Source organism: Brachyhypopomus gauderio, chromosome 14 (genome assembly GCF_052324685.1).
Source record: "Brachyhypopomus gauderio isolate BG-103 chromosome 14, BGAUD_0.2, whole genome shotgun sequence".
NCBI lineage: Eukaryota > Metazoa > Chordata > Actinopteri > Gymnotiformes > Hypopomidae > Brachyhypopomus > Brachyhypopomus gauderio.
In genome coordinates this window covers 381397-407383 of record NC_135224.1, presented here as the reverse complement: position 1 = coordinate 407383, position 25987 = coordinate 381397, and the positions used below count along the sequence as shown (strand labels likewise).

At 42.7% G+C, this 25987-nt stretch overlaps 1 protein-coding gene and 1 long non-coding RNA gene across 2 annotated transcripts in view; one reads left to right on the top strand and one right to left on the bottom strand.

Moving 5' to 3' along the window:
• The window catches only part of LOC143475433 (uncharacterized), a 156660-nt gene extending 137866 nt beyond the window's left edge, over nt 1–18794 (bottom strand). The window contains exons 1-5 of the mRNA XM_076973291.1: nt 18757–18794; nt 18505–18627; nt 5534–5675; nt 3491–3601; nt 3266–3359 (exon numbers count right to left, since the gene is read on the bottom strand). Coding sequence (XP_076829406.1) covers nt 3266–3359; nt 3491–3601; nt 5534–5622 — 294 coding nt within the window. The 5' untranslated portion in view covers nt 5623–5675; nt 18505–18627; nt 18757–18794. The remainder of the gene's footprint in view (nt 1–3265; nt 3360–3490; nt 3602–5533; nt 5676–18504; nt 18628–18756) is intronic.
• A 1849-nt stretch (nt 18795–20643) lies between these two features.
• On the top strand, nt 20644–21842 carry LOC143474480 (uncharacterized). The gene is made up of 3 exons (XR_013120787.1): nt 20644–20884; nt 21126–21266; nt 21693–21842. It is a non-coding gene; the product is annotated as an uncharacterized LOC143474480 (long non-coding RNA).
• The last annotated feature ends 4145 nt before the right edge of the window (nt 21843–25987 follow it).

Genomic DNA, 25987 nt, shown 5'->3' with positions numbered 1-25987 from the left:
TGTCTGGATTGTTCCAAATGGGTGTTAGTTTGCATGGGATGAGTGGAGACAGAGTTAATTTAAGGAATTCCCACCAGGCTGTCAGTGAAATATTTATACTGAGGCTTTTAAAACAGTCCTGACTCTTAATATTAGGGCTAATGTAAGGGAGGTCTGAGAGTTTTATTTCCCGCAGAATGCTTGTTCTAGGTCCAACCATGGGCTGTCTATTAAGTCATATTTGTTCCATTTTAAAATGTACTGTAATCTATTGGCTAAGAAATATTGATAAAAATTTGGTATTTCTAAGCCACCTTTGAGTTTTGGCTTTTGCAAGGTTTTCAGACTTATTCTTGATGGCTTGTTTTTCCATAGGAATTTCGAGATGTTTGAGTCTAAGGATTTAAACCAAGCGGCAGAGGGTTTATTTGGGATTAGTGAGAATAAATAATTGACTTTGGGTAGAACCATCATTTTAATGGTAGCGACTCTCCCCATGAGTGATATAGGTATAGCATTCCAGCGTGTGAGATCGTCTTCTATTGTTTTTAATAGAGGGATATGATTTAACTGCACTAATTCTAAAAGTTTAGCAGAGACATGTATGCCTAAATATCTAATATTACCTGATTGTAGTGGAGTGGTGGTCGTGTTCTGGAAACTACAATTTATAGGCAAAACTGTTGATTTGCCCCAGTTGGTGGAATATTCTGATATAGAAGAGAAGCTGTCTATAAGTTTGATTGTATTCGGAAGAGAAGCTTGTGTGTTCTGTAGGAAAAGTAATACATCATCTGCGTAAAGACTTATCCTATGGTTTGTGGTTCCTGTGTTAATTCCTGTAATACTTGCATTTTGACGAATTGCTGCTGCTAATGGCTCAATGAAGAGAATTAAAAGTGAGGGTGATAGTGGGCAGCCCTGCCTGGTGCCCCTCTGTAGAGTGAAGCTTTGTGAAGTGATATCGTTCGTCCTAACATGTGCATTAGGAGAGCTATGTAGGGTTTTGATCCAGTTTATGAAGGATGAGCCAAATCCAAATTTGTGTAGAACTGCTAATAAATATTTCCAGTTTACCCGGTCAAATGCTTTTTCTGCATCTAAAGATACAATAGTAGTCTCTATTTTGTTAATTGTGCTGTAGTCTATTATGTTTATTAGTCTGCATGTATTGTTGGCCGATTGTCTACCCTTGATAAAAACCTGTTTGGTCTGGATGTATTATAAGTGGGGTGATTTTCTCTAATCTTCTGGCAAGTGCTTTGCAAATGATTTTAAGATCTACATTTATGAGTGAAATGGGGCGATAGCTGGAAGGAAGTGTAGGGTCTTTGCCTGGCTTTAGAAGTATGCTAATGTTAGCAGAATTCATGTCTGGGGACAGTACGTGATCATTTTGAATTTGAGTGACCATTCTAAAAAAGGTTGGTTCTAGCACAGACCATAATTCTTTGTAGAATTCTACAGGAAATCCATCTGGTCCTGGAGCTTTGTTATTTGGTAGCTGCTGTAGGGCTTCATGTAATTCGGGCAGAGCAAGTGGTGAATCCAGTGCAACAACTTGTTCGTTTTCCAGCTTTGGGAGATTTATATTATTAATAAATTCTTCAATAGCTGAATCAGATGGACTAATCTGTGATGTATATAAAGCTTTATAAAATTCTTTAAAAGCTTTATTTATTTGTTGTGGGTCATGAATAATGTTACCTGTTGAGTTCTTAATAGAAGAGATAGTTGTTTTTTCCTTATTAAGCTTTAACTGATTAGCAAGGAATTTTCCGGATTTATTGCCATGTTCAAAATTTTGCCAACGCAGTCTTTGCAGTAAAAATTGCGTCTTTTTATCTATTATTTCATTTAATTCTAGTTTGAGTTTTCTCAGCTTGTTCAGTGTGTGTTCTTGTGGTGAGGCAGCATGGGCAGCTTCTAAAGATTTTATTTTTTCTTTCAATTCTAATACCTTTGTTTTTTCTGTCTTTTTCTTATGTGTGCAGTAGGATATTATTTTCCCCCGCATTACTGCCTTCCCTGCTTCCCAAAGAACACACGGTGAGAATCCTGGTAGATCGTTATATTCTAAATATGTTGCCCATTCTTTTTTGAAGTAATTAATGAAATCTTGTTCTTTAAGTAATGATGTATTTAATCTCCAGTTCCTCGTTGCTGGTGTGGTTCTTTTCTGTGTCAAAGAGAGAGAGACACTGATAGTGATAGGATGAATACAAGTGTCTGTGACATCTGTCATAATGGAATTGCTAACTAAGAAGTTGTCTAAACGAGAATGTGAGTGGTGTACTGCCGAAAAGAAGGAGTAGTCCCGGAGAGTGGGGTGGTGTGAACGCCACGCATCAGAGAGCCCAAAATGGTTCATATATTGTTTTAGAGTGTCTGCAGACTGCCAGTTCCTTTGACTCACTGCTGTACTGAGCCTGTCGATATCTGGATCAAGTACCAGGTTGAAGTCTCCTCCTATTATTAGTTTGGTGTCAGAGTGATCAGAGAGTGCAGTGAAAATATTGTGAAAAAAGGAGGGGTCGTCAACATTTGGTCCATATATGTTAGCAATACATAAACGCATATTTAGAATGGACAGGTTAAGTATTATGTATCTACCACCTGGATCTGTTATATTGTTGCTAATGGAAATGCTTATCCTTTTGTTAATTAATATGGCCACCCCCCTTTGTTTTGAGTTGTAACAGGCTGAGTACAAGTGTGGGAACTGAGGGGAGGTCAGTGTGTATGTAGGTGTTTTGGACATATGTGTTTCCTGTAGAAAGACAATATCTGCTTGTAAGTCATTTAGCCGATTAAAAATTTTCAATCTCTTTTGTACGTCACTTTCAAGGTCCAGTTCAATATTTCCCAGCACAGTAAACTTAAATAAGTTAAATATTTATACATATACTCAAAATGATTCGAAATAATTCGCTTTTAATCACATTATTTAATGGTGGTTATTTTCAAAACGCCCAACATCTTCACGTTCTCTCATGTTTTCGTCATGTACCCTGACTTAGAAACACTACAAACATCACTGAGTGGATACAAGTGTAACAGATTTATAGGGGAAGTTCCTGTGTGACACTGAACGCCCTGTAGGGGCGCTGTAGAGAACTCTGGGTGGTTGGAAAAGAACAGAAGAGGTGCTCATGTTTATATCTGTGATCACATGAACTCCTTATACAAGCAATTTACACATTGTGACACAAACCCTTAAGAAGCCCATTACACAAGTGACACATTAAGTGGACTATTGACCTCATTAATAATTTACACCACTTACAGAAAAAACACTGGAGACTTCAGGGCCTCTGAAACTCCTGCAGGACTGACTACAGGGAATCTGACAGTTGGATGGAGAGATGTCCTGTGAAGCTCTGTAATCAAATTACGAGATTACAATGCAATAATGTAAACAAATTCTACTAAGATTACAATACAGATTTATAGCCATAGCAATTGTTTCATTTATGAGATTAGACCGAGCAAGAGGATGAGAAATGAATACCTGTCCTGCAAGACTGATCCTTCTCTGAAGTTGAAAGGTTTGTCCATTGACCCATCACTCTTCATGGACACACAGCTGGGTTGAGGGGAGTTTGGTCTTGCAGCAGCTCCACTAGAAACAAAGACAAACTGATGTCCGTCTACACACATTCTGATTCCATGACTCTGGAGTTAATTAATAATCAACTGATGAGAACTTGGCTAAAAAGTAGGAACTCCAAATCAGTTCACACAAGAACCAAGTTGTTGAAAGTAGTGTGAGGGGGATATATTTAGTTTTATTATTCAGTGTTGATTTTATAGTTTTTATACCCTCCCTCATCCACCCTTGTTCTGAATGAATAAATGTTCAATTTATATAGTGCCTTTCTATATACCCAAGGTCGCTTTACAATTTTAACACAGGTACAAGTCACAGACAACCAATCACACACCGGCGAGAAGCGGCAGCCAATTGTGTACAGCGTACTCTCTACCGGGATCCACAGCCCCCTGGGGGACTGAATGGGGTGCAGGAGGGGGAGAGAGGACAGACCCTAGTGACAGAACACCATCCACCACTGGGCACACAAGCACACACACACACACACACACTACTTTTTATTGAACATAGAAACACAGACACACACTCAGAGAGAATTTGTCAGCCAATTTACCTAAACTCCATGTTTTTTTTGGACTGTTTACACCCTCCCTCATCCACCCTTGTTCTGTCTACACCCTCCATCATCCACCCTTGTTCTGTCTACACCCTCCCTCATCCACCCTTGTTCTGTCTACACCCTCCAACATCCACCCTTGTTCTGTCTACACCCTCCCTCATCCACCCTTGTTCTGTCTACACCCTCCAACATCCACCCTTGTTCTGTCTACACCCTCCCTCATCCACCCTTGTTCTGTCTACACCCTCCCTCATCCACCCTTGTTCTGTCTACACCCTCCCTCATCCACCCTTGTTCTGTCTACACCCTCCATCATCCACCCTTGTTCTGTCTACACCCTCCAACATCCACCCTTGTTCTGTCTACACCCTCCCTCATCCACCCTTGTTCTGTCTACACCCTCCCTCATCCACCCTTGTTCTGTCTACACCCTCCCTCATCCACCCTTGTTCTGTCTACACCCTCCATCATCCACCGTTGTTCTGTCTACATCCTCCATCATCCACCCTTGTTCTGTCTACACCCTCCATCATCCACCCTTGTTCTGTCTACACCCTCCCTCATCCACCCTTGTTCTGTCTACACCCTCCCTCATCCACCCTTGTTCTGTCTATTCCCTCCCTCATCCACCCTTGTTCTGTCTACACCTTCATCCACCCTTATTCTGTCTACACCCTCCCTCATCCACCCTTGTTCTGTCTACACCCTCCCTCATCCACCCTTGTTCAAAATTTGTCCTCCATATTTACCCATTTACCCATCCTCCTTACACACACAAACACACACACTAGTGATTACTAGGGGGCTGTGGATCACACGTGCCCAGAGCGGTGGGCAGCCCTAGCCCGGCGCCCGGGGAGCAGTTGGGGTTAGGTGCCTTGCTCAAGGGCACATCAGTCATGGCCTCAGGCCTGGGAATCGAACCCACAACCCTCCAGTCACAAGACCAGTTCCCTACCACGAGACCATGACTGCTATAAATATACAACCCCTGGCTTAAAGTAAGGAATCACCAGTCTGGGATGAGCACTCATTTACACATTTTATTCTGTAGAACAAACTCAGATCAAAAACATGATACAATAATAAGGTCATTCCAAAGTGCAACTTGTTGGCTTTCAAAAACTAAAAGAAAAAAGAAAAAAACATTGTGGAAACAAAGTAAATGTTACTTTAAATGAACAAGCACAGGGAAAAAATATAGAATCACTCAATTCTGAGGAACTTAGTGTCATATATAGTAGAATTTATATGACCCATAATTCATCAAGAGAGACAATAACAGCACACCTTTGGTGTCATCTTAGTGTCTAGTAGAATTGATATGACCCATAATTCATGTGGGTGATGAATGTGGGTGTGTCATCATTCTGCACACTTACCTCTGAATCTCACCATGTTCTTCAGAGAGACTCCAGTCCGTGTTTTTGCTGTTTCCACACTCCCCCGACATTATTTCAGAATCTGTCATCACTCTGTGTTCAGCACTAACAGGGTTGACTTGGTTTGTCTATTCAGCTTGACCTGGTGGGAAGTATAAAACCCAACTCATCAAAATAGAAATAGAAACACTGCTGAGTGACTGCTCACCTCTTCTAATAACCTTTACCTAATTTGACTCAAAGCTGAGTCAATGAGCTCTGAGTTTATGAGCTGGAAGCGCAAATTATGTAAAAATAAACAAATAAATACTTCAAATGTTTATATTGTAGGCCCTGAATAAATAATCTATGAAAGTTTAATTAATAAACAAAAAAATAAATTAATAAACTTTTCCATGATGTTCAATTTTTTTGAATGGGTCTGTATATTGTAGAGAATTCCCCCCATGAGTATTTTATTCAGGCACCTATAGGGGTCTCTATCAGGCAAGTGTAGGGCAGCTGTTAAGGGGGCCTTTACATATGGTGAATAGCAGAAGCCAGAGCAGACTCCTCTTCAGCTTGAGTGTTTATGAAGGTCAGTTTGAACGTTCATACACTGTTATTCTATACTGCTCAATAAAATAAAGGGAACACGTCAACAACACTATGTAACTCAAGTCAACCACACTTCTGTTAAAACAACCTGTTCAGTTAGGAAGCAACACTCAGAATCAGTTACACCTGCTGTTGTGCAAATGGAACAGACAACAGGTAGAAATGAGAGTCAGTTAGTAAGACACCCTCTATAGGTTCTGCAGGTGGTGACCACAGACCTTTTCTCTGTTCTCATCCTTTCTGGCTGATGTTTTGGTCACTTTGGTATTTTGTCAGTTCTCTCACCATAGAGAGAGCATGATGTGATGTCTACAACCCACAGAAGTTGCTCAGGTAGTGCAGCTCATCCAGGATGGCACATCAATGTGAGCTGTGGCAAGAAGGTTTGCTGTGTCTGTCAGCACAGTGTCCAGAGCATGGAGCAGATACCAGGAGACAGGCCAGTACACCAGGAGACATGGAGGGGGCCGTAGGAGGGCAACAACCCAGCAGCAGGACCACTAACTCCTCCTTTGTGTGAGGAGGAACAGGAGGAGCAGTGCCAGAGCCCTGCAAAATGACCTCCAGCAGGCCACTAATAATACTAATATTGTGAGACCATATGCTGGTGCAGTGGGCCCTGGGTTCCTTCTGATGCATGACAATGCTAGACCTCATGTGGCTGAAGTGTGTCAGCAGTTCCTGCATGATGAAGGCATTGATGTTATGGACTGGCCCCGCCCGTTCCCCAGACCTGAATCCAATCGAGCACATCTGGGACATCATCCACCAACACCACACTGCACCACAGACTGTCCAGGAGGTGACTGACACTTTAATCCAGGTCTGGGAGGAGATTCCTCAGGAGAACATCCACCACCTCATCAGGAGCATGCCCAGGTGTTGTAGGGAGGTCATACAGGAACATGGAGGCCACACACAATACTGAGACTAATTTTAACTTGTCTTGAGGAATTCCCACTGAATGATTTTCACTGATCATTTTTGTTGTTATTCCACTATGTAAAAAAAGAAATTCAAGTGGAATATTGTATTCATTTTATTCTGTAGGGGTTTCACCTACTAATCCTTTAAAGTAGATATAATTTGTTTTACCTTAATTATTAATCAGTCTCAATAATTTAGAATCAGTCTCATATTCTAATTATACCAGAACCATAACATTTAGTTATCAACTAAAGGTAATTAATGGTTTGGTATCTGAATGATTTAACTGTGAATTCTTTGGAGGTTTTGGCAACAACCACTTTTGAATGACATCAACACAGACAATTTGGTGAAAATAAATGATACATTTATTTAAAATCAACCATCCTAAAACAAACAGCATCAACAAGGATCAGTATATTTACAGTGAAGACTGGGTATCTAGTGTGTGTGTTTGTGTGTAAAAAGGGGAGGAGGGTAATGTGTGCACGCGCTTGTGCGCGTGTGAGGAGGCGGAGTTGTAATCTCAGTTCTCCTATAGAGAACAAAGCAACTAAAATGGCGCCGACTTGAAACGGTAGAGCAGCGCGACTGTATGTTAATGAGCTCAGCTGGTTTATTCCAACGTGGTCAGAACAAAGAGTAATGGAGCTGGCTTAATAACTAAAAATTAATGTGGTGTGTCTGAGAATGGGGAAGACTACAAGTTGTCAATTAATTGGATAAAGAAAAGATGGTTGCATGCACAGCAAATAGAACTTTGTATATACAAATCTTGATGAAGACTATCTAAACAAAGTTAAACACATTCGGAATGTATTAACAGAAAACTTAGTTATCTCTACAGTTCAAGTAACTTTGCCCTTCTATAAACTATGCCCAGCGGTAAGAGTCTCACGTGTTGAGGGTTTTGGGTGGTGTCGTCGTCCTCCCTGAATTAGGAGGGAATTTCCACCGCAGGCTCCTCGTTGATAAACAGCGATGTCGTCCAGGTGAGCTGGGAAACGTCCTTCTGGATATGAAGTCCAGGAATGTGAGTCTCATTCACGGTTTAACTACAGGGAATTGATCGCCTTTGTTTCAGTCCGTGTGGCCGCGTTAACAAGCTTGATTGAGTAGTTCGGTGAATCTGTTGTCGCGGTACCGTTGATCAGTTGCTGGTTAGATTACACCGTAACTCGGGCTCGTTAACACGGACGTAATTTTGGGGGGGGGGACGGGACGGGGGGGACATGTCCCCCTCACTTTTTCTAAAGCCGGCTTTGGTCCCCCCCAGTTTTTACGGTTAAAACCAAATATTTAAATAGCGACGAATCTATGTCCCCCCCACTTTTGAAATCAAAATTACGTCCATGCTCGTTAATGAAGTAATACGACTTTCAGCTGTTTGCTGTTAGTCGTAGCAAAGTTCGCGTGTTCTCAATAAAGAAAACCGGAGAGAGAGAAATGATGGAGCCTCTCTTTAATAGGTCTAACATATGTGTTGGTCAAACCAGAGAGAGAGAGATGAATGGCTATTTAAACACCTGAACTGTAGACACACCCTTACTTCCGTCAAAGCAAGCTTGTTCAATGTGTTGCCAGTGGTACTGCCACCTGCTGGTCTAGCATGGTACCTACAATTCTATGATGTGTTATTTTAGTGTTCCCTTTATTTCTTTGAACGTTTTTTTGTGCCTCCAAGTATTATTCAACTCCCTGCAGATTCAAACCTTCAAACTTTGAACAAGAGCAGCATTTTTAACAGCTGCCTAAATATTACAAACCAAAAAAAATACGTTGCTGTTAAATTATAATACATTTTAAACAAACATTAGGGTCAATTATTATTCAACTCCTAGGTTTAATATTTTTTGGAAAAACCCTTTTTTGCAATTACAGGTATTAATGGTTTTAATAAGACCTGATCAGGCAAACACAGGTCTCTGGAGTAATCTTGGCCCACTCCTCCATGCAGATCTTCTCCAAGGAACTTTGGGTATCTCATGTGGACTTTGATCTGGACCTCCTTTTACAAGTTAAGGTTAAGTTAAGGTTGGGTTAAGGTCAGGAGACTGCAACACCTTGATCTTCTCCCTCTTAAATAAGTCCTTGGTTTTCTTGGCTGTGTGCTTGGGGTCGTTGTCCTGTTGTAAGATGAAATGACGGTCCATCTTAAGATCCTTGATGGAGGGATGGAGGTTCTTGGCCAGAATCTCCAGGTAGGCTGTGCTATCCATCTTCACCTGGATGTGGACCAGATGTCCAGGCCCCTTGGCTGAGAAGCAACCCCACAGCATGATGCTGCCACCACCATGCTTGACTGTAGGGATGATGTTCTTGACTGTAGTGATGGTGTTCTTGACTGTAGGGATGGTGTTCTTGACTGTAGGGATGGTGTTCTTGGGGTCATATGCAGTGCCATCCTGTCTCCAAATGTCCTGGGTGTGGATGGCATCAAAGACCTGGATCTTGGTCTCATCACACCAGAGAACCTTGAACCAGTCGCCTCAGAGTCCAAGTGATCATGAACTGTAGACGAGCCTTGACATGATGTTTTGTGCTTGTCTGGAACGGAGACCACTGCAGTGGAGTATGTTACTTATCGTATTGATTGAAACCAATGTCCCCACCACCATGAGATCTTCTCGGAGCTCCCTCCTGGTTGCTCTTGGGTCAGCCTTGACTTCCTGCCGACGCTGCTTCCTGCTTCCTGCCGACGCTGCTGCGGAGCGAATTTTGAAATTGTTTTATAAAGTGTACTAATCTGTTTACGTGCTAATCTTTATTTTTTGCCTTCCTAGATAATTTTTTACAGATAGTACTTCCACCGTCAAGACGGGCAGTTGAATATTCTGGCCGCTGATCAACTTTCTGCTTCTAAAAATCAGCTAGCGTAAGTTTGTATAAATCAGCTAGACACGGTAAGTGTTTTGATTTATTCATGGCTGGTGTTAGTTTGTTTCCTTGTTCGGAGTGTGGCATGTTTAGTCTAGACCCTTTCGCCACTGATAGTAATAGTGATAGTATTTGTGAGAGGTGCCAGTTAGTTACTTCTCTTGTGGCGAAAGTGTAAAGTTTAGAGCGCCGCGTCCACTCATTATTGAGGGATAGAGAGACAGGGTCAGTAGTAGGTGTGGACGCGCCAGGGAGAACTAGCGCCTCCGCGACTCCGGCGATAGAGCCCTCACAGCGGGGCGAATGGGTGACGTCTCGGCGCACCACTCACCGGTTCACGTGTCCAACAGGTTTGCCCCGCTCAGTGCTACACCCGCTGAGGAGACTCTGGTCATAGGAGACTCTATAGTTCGGCACGTGAAAGTCGCTATTCCTGTAGGGGCACCAGCGGTTACAGTCAGCTGTTTACCGGGAGCCAGAGCGCCGGACATTAGTGGCAACCTTAGACTGTTAGCTCATAGGAGGTTTTCTAGGATAGTGATTCATGTAGGGGCCAACGATATACATCTGTGGCAGTCAGAAGTGACTAAGGCTAATGTTAAAGAGGTGGTTAAATTAGCCCAGACGATGTCTGATGCCGTAATCTGCTCTGGCCCCATCCCAATGCGGCGCGGTGATGAGCAGTACAGCAGGCTCACGTCGCTAAACCGCTGGATGTCCAAGTGGTGCTCCGAAAATCAAGTGGGCTTTATTAATAATTGGAAAGAGTTCGAGGGCAAGCCTGGTCTTTTAGGCAGGGACGGTGTCCACCCCACCCGGGATGGCGCTGCCCTGTTATCTTGCAGCATAGCCCGTAGTCTGTTAGTTAGTGGGCAGTGTAGTACTAGGAGCTGCTGACTAACCAGAGTCGCGACCAGGCCGCAGACTAACGGGCTAAACCTGTCTGCGAGCTGCTTAGAGACGTCACCAAGATCCCATAGGATTGAGACTGTGTCTGTGCCCCGGGTTAAATTAAATCATAAGAAAATAGTCCGTCCTAAGTTTTTAACTAATATTCAAACTTCACATCCAATTATTACCTATATGACCGATCTGAAAATTGGATTAATTAATATTCAATCACTCAACTCTAAAGCAGTTTTTATGAATGAACTTATAACTGACCAGAAAATTGATATTCTATGTCTAACTGAAACGTGGATTCAATCTGGTGACTATTTATCTCTAAACGAAGCCACTCCTGTGGGATATAGTTATATACATAAACCTAGATTGTCAGGCAGAGGAGGAGGAATATGTATAATATATCGTGATTGTTTAGAAATTCATCAGAAATACTTGGATATCTTTAATTCATTTGAGATGCTGTCTATTAATGTAATTAGTCCATCTGAAAATAAAAGTTCTTTTTCCCTAACAAATGTCACGGTACGGCGGCCCCCTACTGGTCGCCCCCGTCTACAGCAGCAGCTTGTCATGTGGGTGTGGCGTTGTGTTCATCCCTCAGGTGGGCGGAGCCCGCGATCCGTCTCACCTGAGGGTCGTTTGTTCGTCTATATATGTCTTGTCTTTGTACCAGTTGACTGCTGGTTATTATATCCTTAATTCGGATCAGTTCACGGGTTTTGGTTTGCGCACTTTACATATTAAACCATCCTATTTCCCTGAGACTTGGCGTGATCGCTTCCATTTATTTTCGCTCACCCTGCCCGTCACAGAATAACCAGCCACCTTCGGAAGCCGCCAGTCTCCTTTGCTTTCTCCTTCGTTCGTGGTCATGTCTTGTGGTAAGTGTTTGTCTGCGTGGTGTTTTGTTTGAAGAGCTCCGCCATGCTTTTGTGTTGTGTTTTGTGTGTGTGTAGCACGGCGAGGACCAGGGCAGTCTGCCCTGAGACAGCTCTTCATGTCCGTCGTTTGTCTGTCTGAAGAGTTTTGCCGTGCGTTTGTTTTGTGTGTTGCACGGCGAGGACCAGGGCGTCTTCCCTGTAAAACTCTTCATGTTGTGTGGGTGAAGTGTACATGTGAACGGGCGTGTGGACCTGTGTGCGTGCTCGTGGCGTTTTGTGTTTAGTGTTTCGTGTGTGACCCGGGTGCCGCTCGTCACTGTCGCCTCGCTCCCCTGTCGTCTTGTGTTTTGTGTGGGGGAGCGACTGCGAATCTGAGCGGCACGTCACAACATACCGAGCGTGCATGTAAGAGTTCCGTTCATTCGTTGTTTGTACACTGTTTTTTGTTTGTCTAGTCTTTGCGTGTGTGTTCTTGCGTGCCCGTGATTATGTTGTGTGTAATTCCACACATGCTCCTCCCCTTGAATGTGTGTTGGGGGTGGACCAGTGGTGGTCCCGTGCCACGGAACATGGCATGGAGGGCGTAGCTCCTAAGGGAGGCCCTGACCAGGGAGTCGAGGGTGTTCTCCGGAGCCGGTAGGGGCCCCTTTCCTGATGAATCAGGTGAGTTGTTTGGTGTCCCCTCCTGCTGAGATGGAGACCCCTCCCCCCGGATGCGGGGTGCCGAGATGGTCAGGGTAAGTGCGTGTATGTGTTTTGTGTTGGTGTGTGTGGGTGTGTGTGTGCATTTTGTGTTTTATGTGCAGGTGCTTCTCCCTGGCGGTGGATCGTGGCAGTCCTGGACCTTGTGGGGGTCTCCAGCTGGCAGGAGCCCCCTTATGTCGTGGGGTGACCGGAGCCCGGTCGGAAAGAGCCCCTCCCTAGAGGGCTGGGGCCCCCGGATGTTTGGGGACGATAGGGCTCTGGTCCGAAGAGCTCCTGCTGAAGTTGGAGATCCTCCCTCCTGCTCGGGGTGACCAGGAGGCCCTTGGGGGCTGTTCCCCAGCCCGCGATAAGGGTGCTCTGGGCCTCGGTCTCTGGTGCTCCTGGGTTTGGTGGAGGAGTTCACCTCGTAAAGTCAGGCTCCGGCTGGGGCTGACTCCCCAGGAGGCTGGGGTGGCCCCTAGCAGAAGGCAGGGGCCAGCTCCGGGAGGAGGTAGGTCCAGGAGGTGACTTAGCCACGCCCCAGGGAGGTAACCTGCACACATACACCCCGGACGGACACGGAGCCGTGGCCCGCCGTCCTCGCACCTGTGGGGCTATGCGGCTTAAGGCCGGTTAGGGCGTGAGGGCCCTGTGACCGACCGGGGCGTGGTTTTGTCTTGTTGACGGCCCAGTCGGTCCAGGGTCCCGCCCAGGTAGGCGAGCTAACCTGTTTGTGTTTTGTGTTTCAGCTCCGGGACTACAGGGGGTGTGTCCCTTGTCCCTGCCTGCCTGCCCCTTTGTTTTGTGTGCTGCTGCTGTAGGCCGCACAGCCGGTGGAGGGGAGTGCGGCTTGGAGGGGGGATCTGTCACGGTACGGCGGCCCCCTACTGGTCGCCCCGTCTACAGCAGCAGCTTGTCATGTGGGTGTGGCGTTGTGTTCATCCCTCAGGTGGGCGGAGCCCGCGATCCGTCTCACCTGAGGGTCGTTTGTTCGTCTATATATGTCTTGTCTTTGTACCAGTTGACTGCTGGTTATTATATCCTTAATTCGGATCAGTTCACGGGTTTTGGTTTGCGCACTTTACATATTAAACCATCCTATTTCCCTGAGACTTGGCGTGATCGCTTCCATTTATTTTCGCTCACCCTGCCCGTCACAACAAATGTATATAGACCACCAGGGCCTTACTCAGATTTCTTAAAAGATTTCACAGATTTTACAGCAAATTTAGCAGTTAGTAGTGACAAAATAATAATTGTAGGAGACTTTAACATACATTTTGATAATGCGGAGGATCCACTGACAAGGGCTTTTACTTCTATATTGAACTCTGTTGGCATTACACAAAACGTTGTAGGACCCACACACTATCAAAATCATACCCTAGATTTAATCTTAACGTTGGGTATTGACGTAGATAATATAAATATACTCCCGCAAACCGTAGCTATCTCTGATCACTATTTAGTCAAATTTGAGATTGATCTTAACATAAATACCCGCCCGTCTCCTCGGCAGTGTATAAAGCGCTCGATAAATTCATTAACAGCAACACAGTTTATTGAAGCCCTCCCTGATTTAACTGCTCTAGCCCACTCGCCATCCTATCCAGGAGAGTTAGACAGTCTAACCAACTGCATAGAGAATACCTGCAGATCAGCTCTAGATATAGTAGCTCCACTCAAATATAAAAAGACTATATCTAAAAAACTCGCTCCGTGGTACACTGACCAAACTAGAAACCTAAAACAAATAGCACGTAAATTAGAGCGTAAATGGCGATCTACTAAGTTGGAAGTATTCCACTGTGCCTGGAAGGATAGCATCATTGACTACAAACGGGCACTCGCTAAAGCACGCTCAGCATACCTAGCCTCACTGATAGAGAAAAATAAAAACAATCCTAGATTTCTTTTTAATACTATTTCCAAACTTACAAAAAATCAAGCAGGCGCAGAACCTCAGATTCCAGTAAACCTCACTAGTAATGTATTTATAGATTTCTTTGATAATAAAATAGAGAATATTAGACAAAATATAAAACCTTTTATTAGCAATACAACTGGCATGTCATCTGGTTTGGTTGACATCGATTTAAATCGCATACTGGGAGAAAAACTTGATGCTTTTCATCCACTCCCACAATCAGAATTAGAGAAAATAATTTCTTCCTTAAATTGTGCTACCTGCACACTAGACTCGGTTCCATCAAAGTTATTAAAAGAGGTATTACCAGCGGTAACTGAACCTCTTCTAACTATAGTTAACTCATCCATTACAATAGGTCACATGCCCAAATCATGTAAATTAGCAGTTATTAAACCTCTGATTAAGAAACCAAATCTTGATCCTACTGTACTATCTAATTATAGACCCATTTCAAACACATCTTAGTGCAGCTTTCGACACAATTGATCATAGGATCTTGCTAGAAAGGTTAGAACGCTGGGTTGGAGTCTCTGGCACAGCCCTTTCATGGTTTCATTCTTACTTAACAAATCGCTATCAGTTTGTAGAGCTCAATAATATTCCATCCAAATGTACAAAAGTTAAATATGGGGTCCCGCAAGGCTCCATTCTAGGACCACTATTATTTACATTATATATGCTACCATTGGGCACAGTTATAAACAAACATGGTGTCAATTTTCACTGCTATGCAGATGACACTCAACTTTACATATCAGCCAAACCTGATGACAAACTCAGTTTAAGAAAAATTGAGGCCTGTGTAAGAGATATTAAATGCTGGATGTCTCTAAACTTCCTCCAACTTAATGAGGACAAAACAGAAGTTCTCCTTCTGGGCCCTAAGGCCTCAAAACAGAAAATTCCAGATCTAATGCTTAATCTCGCAGGCTACCCCATTACACCTGGCACAGTAGCCAAAAACCTAGGCGTCATACTCGACTCTGACCTATCATTTGATAAATACATAGATAATACTACTAGGATAGCTTTTCTACATCTCCGTAACATTGCTAAATTAAGAAATGCATTATCACAGGATGATGCGGAAAAATTGGTGCACGCCTTTGTTAGCTCTAGATTAGACTACTGCAATGCACTACTGTCAGGATGTTCAAATAGGAATCTAAATAAACTTCAAATAGTTCAAAATGCCGCAGCCAGGGTTCTGACCAGAACTAGAAAATTTCAGCATATCAGTCCAGTCCTATCAGCCCTGCATTGGCTCCCAGTTAAATTCCGTATTGACTTTAAAATTCTTTTATTAACTTATAAAGCATTGCACGGGCTTGCTCCTGAGTACCTTCAGGAACTTATTTCCTATTACGAACCCCCACGCCCACTAAGATCACAGGGTGCTGGTCTTTTATTAGTTCCAAAAATTAACAAGGTAACAGCAGGGGGAAGAGCCTTTTCTTGTAAGGCCCCCCCAGCTTTGGAATAATCTTCCTAAATGCGTCCGGGACTCCGACACAGTCACAATCTTTAAGTCTAGGTTGAAAACTCACTTATTTAGTTTAGCGTTTGATAATTAATATCCCCCCTTAGATAAAGGTACAGATCCAGGGGTTCATAGACGAAGGGTTTTACGGTAGACTGGGGCGCTGGTGCTGTCGTCCTGTCACTGCTCGTGGTCACTCAAGTTTGTTGACAGTGCAGTGGACGGATGCCATTGTCTCAGAATGCCCCCAAGCCTATGTTACCGTTCTGGTTCTGCCTTTTTAGCTAGGCTGTAATAATTTAACTAAATGCCGGAGTTGCTGCCACACTCCGGAAATGTTTATAATTTTACTTGTCCTGTATATGTCCTCATACAGAGCTAATTTTCCCTGTTTCATTTCTCCACATGGCTGCCCGCCTGCTTGAGGAATAATGAGATGAGGAGACCAGCGATCCATCCTGGGCCAGCCACCTCCTGCCTAACCGGATGCATACATCATGATGGACATTATTACATATTTTTTTTTCTTTCTCTTCTTTCTGTCTAAATTGTTGTTGTTGTCATGGTGACCGGTGTCGGCCAGAGGAGGATGGGTTCCCCCCCTGAGTCTTGGTTCCTCTCAAGGTTTCTTCCTCATGCAAAAAAACTAGGCAGTTTTTCCCTGCCACTGTCGCCTTTGGCTTGCTCACTGGGGGCTAGGACTCGGCACTTGTAAAGCTGCTTTGTGACAACAACTGTTGTAAAAAGCGCTATATAAATAAAATTTGATTGATTTGATTGATTGATTGACTGTGTGGACAAGCCTGGCCTCGGCACGGGAGGAAACTTTGAAAGGCTGTCCAGACCAAGGAAGGTTAACAGTTCCATAAGCCTTCCACTTCTGGATGATGCCCCCGGTGGAGACAAGTGTTCCTCCTTGAAAAGGGTTTTGTAGCCCTTGCCAGTCTTCAGAACCTCCAGGATTTTGTCTCTGATGGCCTTGGAATGCACCTCAGTCTTTCCCATGTTGACCATGTTTGAGTGCTGTTCACAAGTTTGGGGAGAGGCTTTTATAGTCAGAAAAGGTGATAATTAATCCAAGCAGGTGAAGCTCATTGTTCTTTATGCCTGAATTATTTCTTAATACTTGAGGGAACCAAACAGAAAGAAATGACGTTCTTTTATGCTTCAGTGCATTTCATGTGTCCAGGCTGATCTACAGTCCAAATGTCACAAGGCCACGTTAACTCCAAATGTGTAAACCTGCTAAATCTGCAGGGTGTAGAATATACTTAGAGGCACTGTACGCTCTTATATAGCACATTAGAAAAGATCATTAGTTGGTATGGAAGTCACCTAAGTTTAAGTTATATTCAGTACCGCAAATGTTATGGCGAAATGTTTGATGTAGCGAGGGAAAATGTCCGCTGTTTATTTACTGTGGTCAAGTCATTCGTACTCACAGCAAACTATTGTAATTTATGTTGTTGTATTCTACTTCCTAACATTGACAGATTCTACATTCATGAATGGCTACATCCATGGCTCAGCTGTGTTAATTTTAATATCCAATAGGTTATCAAAATACTTCCTGTGTATTTTCTCTCTCTCTCACACACACCTACACATTACTTCTTTACCTGTTTCTCATGTTTTGCCCAATAAATATCTGCCGGTCCTGCGGTTCAGTACTGTGTGTTCCTCGAGTCTGTCCTGAATGAGCCAGAACTAGACTGAACATGTTTACTGAGTTTGTGATTGTTTAGCTCTCTGTGCTGTGAGTGATTGTTGGAGTGCCTATGAGTCTTTCTCATTGTGGGCGGTTTGTGTGCTTTCCTGTTGATATGGACAATAAAGACTCAACAGCTCCACCCATCCCTCCTGCTGGTTCTGCCTCGCGATAAATACAATAAAATAATTCATAATATCAACACCCTTGTTATTTCTACAGGTCTGAATATAATAACCGTACATGTGAATTATGATAATCAGGATATTAGGATGTCACGTTTAGGATGTCTCTGCATTAGTCCTTCTCCTCAACATCACATGTAAACGTCTGTCGCTCTTTCACTAGAGGGACTGAGATAAAATGTGACTGAATAGTGTATTTATATAACATATGAGCCGGTTCAGACTGTCCTGGGACCCTAAGCACAAGTTTGATAAGGGGCTTCCTACATGAACCACGTGACCATATTTGACCGCTGCACCTGATTCTCCTCTAGTGTTCTCACATCTTTATCACGTAAGAATAAACACCTGTTATGTCCAATAACCAAAAAAAACACAACGTGTATTTAGGGCTTAATATGTTCGTTTGGCGAGGGAGTGATTAAAAAACGTCGAGACGTTGTTACTGCGCTCACTTGCAACGTTTCACTTTTACTTTCGTTTCATAAGTCCACAATGTTTAAGTGAGAAATATGTGTACAGTAATCACTTAACGTAAGAAAGTGTCATTGAAAGAGAATAATCACTTAGGATGTAATACGATCTGAGGTCCGTTTATCAAAATATATCAGCCAATTTCCTGTGATTACAGGGAGTAGCAAATGTAAACGATTGTTATTGTAGCGAAGGTTATATCTTACGATACGTACCAAATCCACTTCAAGCTACTTTACTCACCACAAAACTGCAAATACATAAATCTACGTGTTTGTTTATCACACGTATTTATACCTCAGTGGTGCGTTACCGTTCTTACCTTCTCCTAATTTTATCTTTGATCATCTCCGTGTCCTTCAGCGACATTTTGCGCGTTGTTCAGAAAACGTAGAGAATGTTAAATCGCGGAGATTGGATTTACACCCTCTCATCTGGTTAAATTCTGCCAAGAGAAGAATTAAAAAGTATCAGAGTATTAAAAGTATTAAAAATATTTTAAGGACTTCTGGTAATTATATATGCTATATCAAATAAGGTGAATAAACCAACAGCGTCTGGCAGTAAATCTCACCTTTCAGGTAATCTCTCTGAGACCAGGATGACGACTAGTCACGTAATTGCATAAGAAATTAATCATGGCAGAGCTGCATCTAATACAACTCCTCCTACGTGTCGCTTACGTTTTCCGAAAATATAAATCCAATAAATTCACCCTTAAGACTTTTACCGTTTAAATATCAAAATGTTCTTTAAATGTTATTTAAATAACACAATACACGTTTTTTTAAGTTTACAAGAAAACGTAAAAGTGGACAGGAATAATCTGTCCTGTGATTGCCAACATAATAAAGTACAGTACATTTCTTAAATATGTACTATTTAATTTTTTACCTTTAATAAAAAATTACTGTTTCGTTAGGACGGTACACTTCAGGTGCAGAATGGAAAGTGGTATTTACTACAACATGTAGTGAACTGCACAACTGAAAGCGTCTGTCGTTTTTTCAAAACCGTGATATGCATCTATAGATGGATGGAAAAATATAAATAGCATTATATTAGTTGTGAAGTTTTTCAGTGAACTGGTTAATGAGGATCATGGCCGTTACATGCACGCACTACTGAATAACAATCCCCCTCGAAGTTTTCATGCTTTCAGTTTATGTCCAATATGAAGAACACAACATACATAAGTATTTAATGCATCTGTATTCCCAGATAGCAGACGGATGTGGGCCACTCCCGGCTGAGATATGGAACTGGTGGCTCACTGTCGGGACTCGCAAACCGCATGTGAGCCAGAGGTGGCCCACATATTGAAAACACACATCTGGCCCACAAGTTGCAAAACAGATGTGGCCCACTTCTGGCACAGATATGGCAGTGTTACCTACATGTGTGCCATAAGTGGCCCACATACAAAAAAAATCATAAGGCCCACAAGTTCCAAAACAGATGTGGGCCACTTCTGGCAACAGTGTGGCATGACCGGCTCACTGGCACTGGCAAACTGCATGTGAGCCAAAAGTGGCCCACATGTTACAAACTGTTATTTGGCCCACATGCCTCAGTACTGATCTGGGCCATAATACATTATAAAAAGACTATAGTAATTAAAGGTACCACATATGCTTTGTCAAGCCAACTTAATTAAATTTAATTTAGTTTGTTCACAGACTTTACCTTTTAGTTTTATTTGCTGTACTCGCGACAAAACATGAAGGCAGCACATGCTGAAGGTGAGAGTCGATTGGCTGAAGTTCGCACTGAATGTCTAGAGGACAATCACCCAACACTCTACCTGCACTTCCAACCACACGGAAAATGGCGACACACACGTTTTGCGCACGCACAAGGTAAGACTTAAGTTTCTGTCCATGCCCAAAAGAACATTGACAAGGAGGCTTGCTAAGTTTTACAATTGGTTAACTGTAATTTAAAATAGTGCTACTTTCGCTAAATTTGTCTGTATGCATTTTCTATGTGTCATTATTTTTCCTGTGTTCTCTAGCGTAGACTAGCTTGCTAACGGCTAGCTAACTTTCTCTGCGGTAGCCTACTCCAGTAGTTCCGTCTTTGTCTACTGTTTTTAGCCTCTTTCCTTTACTTTTTCTCTCTTTGTTTGTTTTTATCGCTGGTTTAGTGATAACTTAGTGTGTCCTATGGACAGGGAGTCTGTTATCGTGACCACTTTAAGGACAAGTTTTGTTTACAAGAGGGAAGAGCTGCTAGCGCTGAGAACAAAGGGACGCACAAAGGGAGTATATGTTTAGCTAGCTAATGTAACTAATTCATAATGAATATAAATCTTGATCTAGCTAAGCTGTATTATTATGCCAACAAGCTTATTCTGCTATTACCAAACACAGTGTCCTCTCTTTTAATTTGATTTTAAATAGGTGTTACCATAGTTTTCTTTCAATTTATGACCAGTTGCTTAAATGTTAAAAGAAAATACTAGTCTGCAAATGTGTGTTGAGCCATCATCAACATTATGTTCCCTGTTCTCCTTTCCCTGGTCAAATGTGTGTTGAGCTATCATCAACATTATGTTCCCTGTTCTCCTTTCCCTGGTCAAATCTGTGTTGAGCTATCATCAACATTATGTTCCCTGTTCTCCTTTCCCTGGTCAAATCCTTGATGAGGGACTACTTCCATTGATGGACCTCAACTCTGCAGTTTCTTGAAGAAATAACATGGTAAGCAAACACAAATTATTCTCTATGTAGTAATTCTCATAATTTTTGGTTTATATTTAAAATTTTTAAGGTTTTTGTTATTGTTTTCTATCCTGATGCTTAATGTCATGTCTTCACAAAGCCAAAATGTTGAAAAGCCTTGTGTAATGATTCCTTTATTTTTGCCAGCAGCTGTTGACATGTCATTTACTTGTGCTTGATTTTCTTCTTATTATTTATCTAACTCTGTTTTTATTTATAGATCACTACATTAGGACTTCAGGAAGGTTTGGATGTGAAAGACACTGTCTGGAGAGTCATGAGATGTACAATGATCAACTCTGACTGGAGGGGCATAAACGGAAAGATGGGGCTTCATAACACACATCTAATGTAGTAATTGGTATGCTTTCTGCTTTTTAATTTGAGCATTTGTTTGAAAATGCAACTTGGCCATAAAAACGTTTATCTAAGCCATCACACCAGTAATATTTTAAAACACTTAGAATTTTATTTAAAATGGTTATTGACTTGCATTCTATAATTTCATTTCTCACATTAAATGTTTGTATCAGCTGTAATAAAGGAAGTGTGTAACTTCAGCATGAGTGTGCATAGGTTTATCTTGCATTTAGCATTTTTCATTTTAAAAAGGATAAAAAGCAACAGCTAATTTAAATAAGTCGATTTAAATATACATTTTGAGCTCAGTAGTGCGTTTTTGAGTATCATGTTTCCAATTTGATTAGAAATGGTGATAAGCTTCTATAACACTTGCTTTACTAAACAATCTCCTTTTTTGTTTTGCTCTTTGTTTTCCACAATGGAGCTGTTAGAAGAAATTGGCTCACCAGACCGGCCACAAATCAAGAAATTGAGTTCTACGTTAAAATATGGCTACATTTTGCAATGAACAGAGAAGGATGGAGGAAGCTACGGCAGAAGAGACAGTGTGTGTGAGATTCACACCAAAATTGTAACTTTGTGGTTGGATGTAACTCTGCTTGGATGTTTTCATGTAAAAGTAAAAAGAAAAAAAGTTTTTCGTAACTAGTTTTTTAATACTAAAACATACACGCAATGTGCTATTTCAGTGTTTATATTAAATATAATGAACAGAACAAGCAGGAGACAGTCAAATACTGTTATGTGAATCAATCCAATGTTTTTGTACTGGACAGTGATCTGGAAGGAGGAGGAGGTTGTTTGAGTGTTAGATAAATTAAATTCTTTTGCACTAATTCCAGTGTTTGCATTCATTTTGTGCTTCCAGAATAGTTTTATTGTCTGAAATGAGTCTGGTGCAGATCTGTTCCAGATATGGCCCACACCTTGCAGTCCACTTTTGGCCCACATCTGGACATTTGGCCCATGTGTGCTTCTCTTTTGGCTGACGTGGCCCTAATCTGGCGCTTATGTGGCCCAAATCTGGCAACCGGGAGTGGGCCACCCAAGGGCCGTAAATCACTGGCAAGTGGGCCACATCTGGGCCAGAATAATTTTGCTATCTGTGTTCTGTTTAGCTAACCGCTCGTCTTCTAACCGTAAGTCTTCTAACTTACTTAGATACCTACATTAGATAAACTTAACAGTGGTTGTTAGTGCAAACAGAAATAGTCAGATTTGGTATAATCACCAAAGGAAACTAGTTACTGGCATTGGCAAGATGAAAATTGGTTTATTATTAACCTACTTTCACATTCGTGATTGTTCACAAATGAACGGCATGTGAGTAAATAAGAATAGCAGTTTAGGACGGCAACAGTGATTTGGAATGGCTGTCAGGGTTGCCAGGTCCTACAAAATATCCCGCACAAAATCAGTGTAAAAACCCACCCTTCAGAAGCCTAAACTAGCCCAAAGCCCATAGTTGTTGCCGGGGGGGGGGGGGGGGGGGATGTTTAAAATGGAGACAAATTAAGTATTATATCGCGATCGATTCTTAGTGTGGACTTGTAACTCCCGCGGTGGCCCAACTCAACAGTACCCAACCCAAAAAACCGCACCCCGCCACCCCAGAATTTTTACCTGTGGCTGGATTTTCAAACAAGCCCAATTTGGTGTGAAAACCTCGAACCTGGCAACTATGGATCAGATACAACTTTGCGTAGTGCAATTACTTCAGACCAATGAAAACATGATAGTGGGAGGAGTTGGATCTAGATCCAGCTCCACCCCCTGTACTTTTGCTTCTGCAGCGAGGGGTATCTCGGGAGTGGTGCAGACCACATCAGAACAGGAAGACCTGTTCTCAGTTCCTCGATCTAAACCGCACATGTCACTGGCAAGTGCACATGAGGAGCCACAATGGCAGGACCTCGGTGAATGGATGATAGATATTACTGATTGGGAGAGAGTTCCTGGCAGGAACACAAAGTTCAGCCCTAGCAGGAGGGCGTGGATGCAGCCGGCGCCGTACCGGCTCCCCTGCTGGCGGGGAGTGGAATTGATTAACACCCTTGGTATTTTTCATGCACACGCGTAATTCTCCGTTCGATTTTCTGACACTCACCATGGAATTCACCCATTCTGTGGGCTCTTCCACTTTCTTTATCACACCCAGTGACATCATTCTATCCAGTTCTTGCTTCAGCTTTTCTCGTAGGGGTGCTGGAACGCGCCTGGGAGCATGGACAACTGGCTGTGCATTATCCTTCAGTTGTATCTTATAGGTGAATGGCAAGACTCCAAACCCCTTGAAGATGTCTGGGTACTGGTCCACTATTGACTCAACACTGGTCTGGCTATTAACATTGTTAATGCAGTAAACTCTCTTCACTAAGCCTAGTTTTTCACATGCAGTGTCACCTACTAATGAGTCATGTCCATCTGGAACAACTACGAACATAAGGTCATGCTCTCTTCCTTTAAGTCGCACTCTTAGTTTGCATTCGCCTTTCGTATCAATGTTGTGTCCATTGTAGGCTTTGAGCTTCACTGTGCTGGGATGGATGCGTGGTTTGGCCTTTGCCCCTGTGTCTAGCTTCAGGGGAATGACTGCACCATTTATTTCTAGTGGCACAATCCACTTGTCCTTCCTAACACAGGTTGCATTTGTGCACTGTTCAATGTCCTTTGGCAGTGCTGCCATGTTATCTTCAGCCTGCACTACCATGCCGACAAAGAACGAATCAGCAAGCTCTGTTTCCTCCACTGTGTGGACTCGCTCACCGCCACCCTATTTCCCTCTGGAAAAACATTGCTTAGCAAAGTGATTCTTCCCTTTACATTTACTACATGTTTTACCAAATGCTGGGCATTGTCTTGGTATATGCTGATTGCCACATCTTTTGCATGAAAACGTCTCCGTGTATTTTAGTTGTTTTTTACTCTGTTTCTGCATTTGCTTATTCATTGCAGCTACGGGCACCGTTGCACTCTCCTGATCCTTCTGCCCACTGAATGTTTTTGCATGCAGCTTAGCCAGTTCGCTCGCATTGCCAATTTTAATAGCCTCGTCCAACTTTAATTCTGGCTCCCTCAGTAACCTCTCTCTCATTTTTTTGTTGTGCACCCCGATCACAATTTGGTCACGAATCATCGAGTCTCTCAGTTCCCCAAAGTTACATGTTCATTCTTTCAATTTCAGGTCTGTCACAAAAGCATCGAAACTTTCCGTTTGCAGTTGCATGCGGGATCAAAACACTACAGTTCGAGGGTCTCGTTCCTCTTTGGGGAACGGTGCTCATCAAACTTTTCCACAACCTTGTCGTACTGTTCCTGGTGGTCCCTTTCACCAAACACAAACGTATTAAATACCTCCACAGCCTGAGGTCCCGCGACGGTGAGAAGCAGTGTTATTTTCCGCGCGTCTGGCTTTGTGTCCAGGCCCAGTGCTTGCAAATACAAGTTGAATCGTTGTTTGAATGCGCGCCATTCTCAGTCCACATTTCCAGTCCAATTCAGATGTTCCGGCGGTTTCACACTTTCCATGACATCTGTTGGACGACTCCTGGTACCATGTAATGTTCTTATATTATTGAAGAAACTTGGGTTCGTCAAACAACTTATTTATTAACAAAACGAGTCATAAGCATACCAGTACACCGTGACATGTTCAATATTAATTTTCTGATCGTCAGCTACTACGCGGCACACATCCAGGTAGGTACATCATATCTGATGCCATCTGGTGGCAAGAGGGTAAAACTGCAACTCATTAACTATCATTACACCCCCTTGGTATGGCAACAAAAAACTACTTTTCTTTTCTAGGCATGTGCTCCTATTGTCGCTCGTTTATCCCGTCATATGCCAAACATTAGGGCGCACTAACACAGATTATGCCCATAAATAGTCTGATTCAACTCGGTTGAAGTGGACTGAGGAGGCCCAATCAGCATTCGAAGCGCTTAAGGAACTACTTCATGCCTGCTCTGGGAATTCCAGATCCCCAGAGGCCATTTGGACAGACAGTTATAATAATAATAATAATAATAATAATAATAATACATTTTATTTGTTGGAACCTTTCATGACATTCAATGTCACCTGACAACAATTAAAACATAGAGTATGTATTAATATTATAACATAACAGAGATGAATAAGCCAGCTTAAACGAATGAGTCAAGAGCATTTTTGAATTCGCAAATAGAATGCAGTGTTCGCATGGGTGTGGTGAGTGTTAACGTTAAAGGAGCCTACATGACAAGTGTTTTGACTCAATCCCACGGTGACAGAGACCAGTAGCCTACTTCTCAGGAAAACTAGACCCTGCCAGCCAGGTTACCCCTGCGTGTACGCGTGATGGCAGCTGCAGAAAAGGTACTGGTAGCATCCAGAGACACAGTGGGGTACACCCAACTCATACTACTGGATAAACATGCTGTTTCTTGAATTTTACAGGACCAGAAATTAGCACATTTATCCACACAGAGGTTTTGGAAACAATATCACTCCTGTCACATTATTCTGCCCAAGCAGCTGAGCTCACAGTTCCTTACCAGCTCTGAGTCAAAGAAAAACCACCTAATCTACTAATCTCACAACTGTTGGAGGCCGTGCTACTGCCGTCACAAATTGCAATCATCAAATGTGCTGCACACACCAGAACAGGCGACACGGTAGCAAAAGGCAATGCCTTCACAGATGCCACAGCCCACACACAGCTTCACAGGCTCC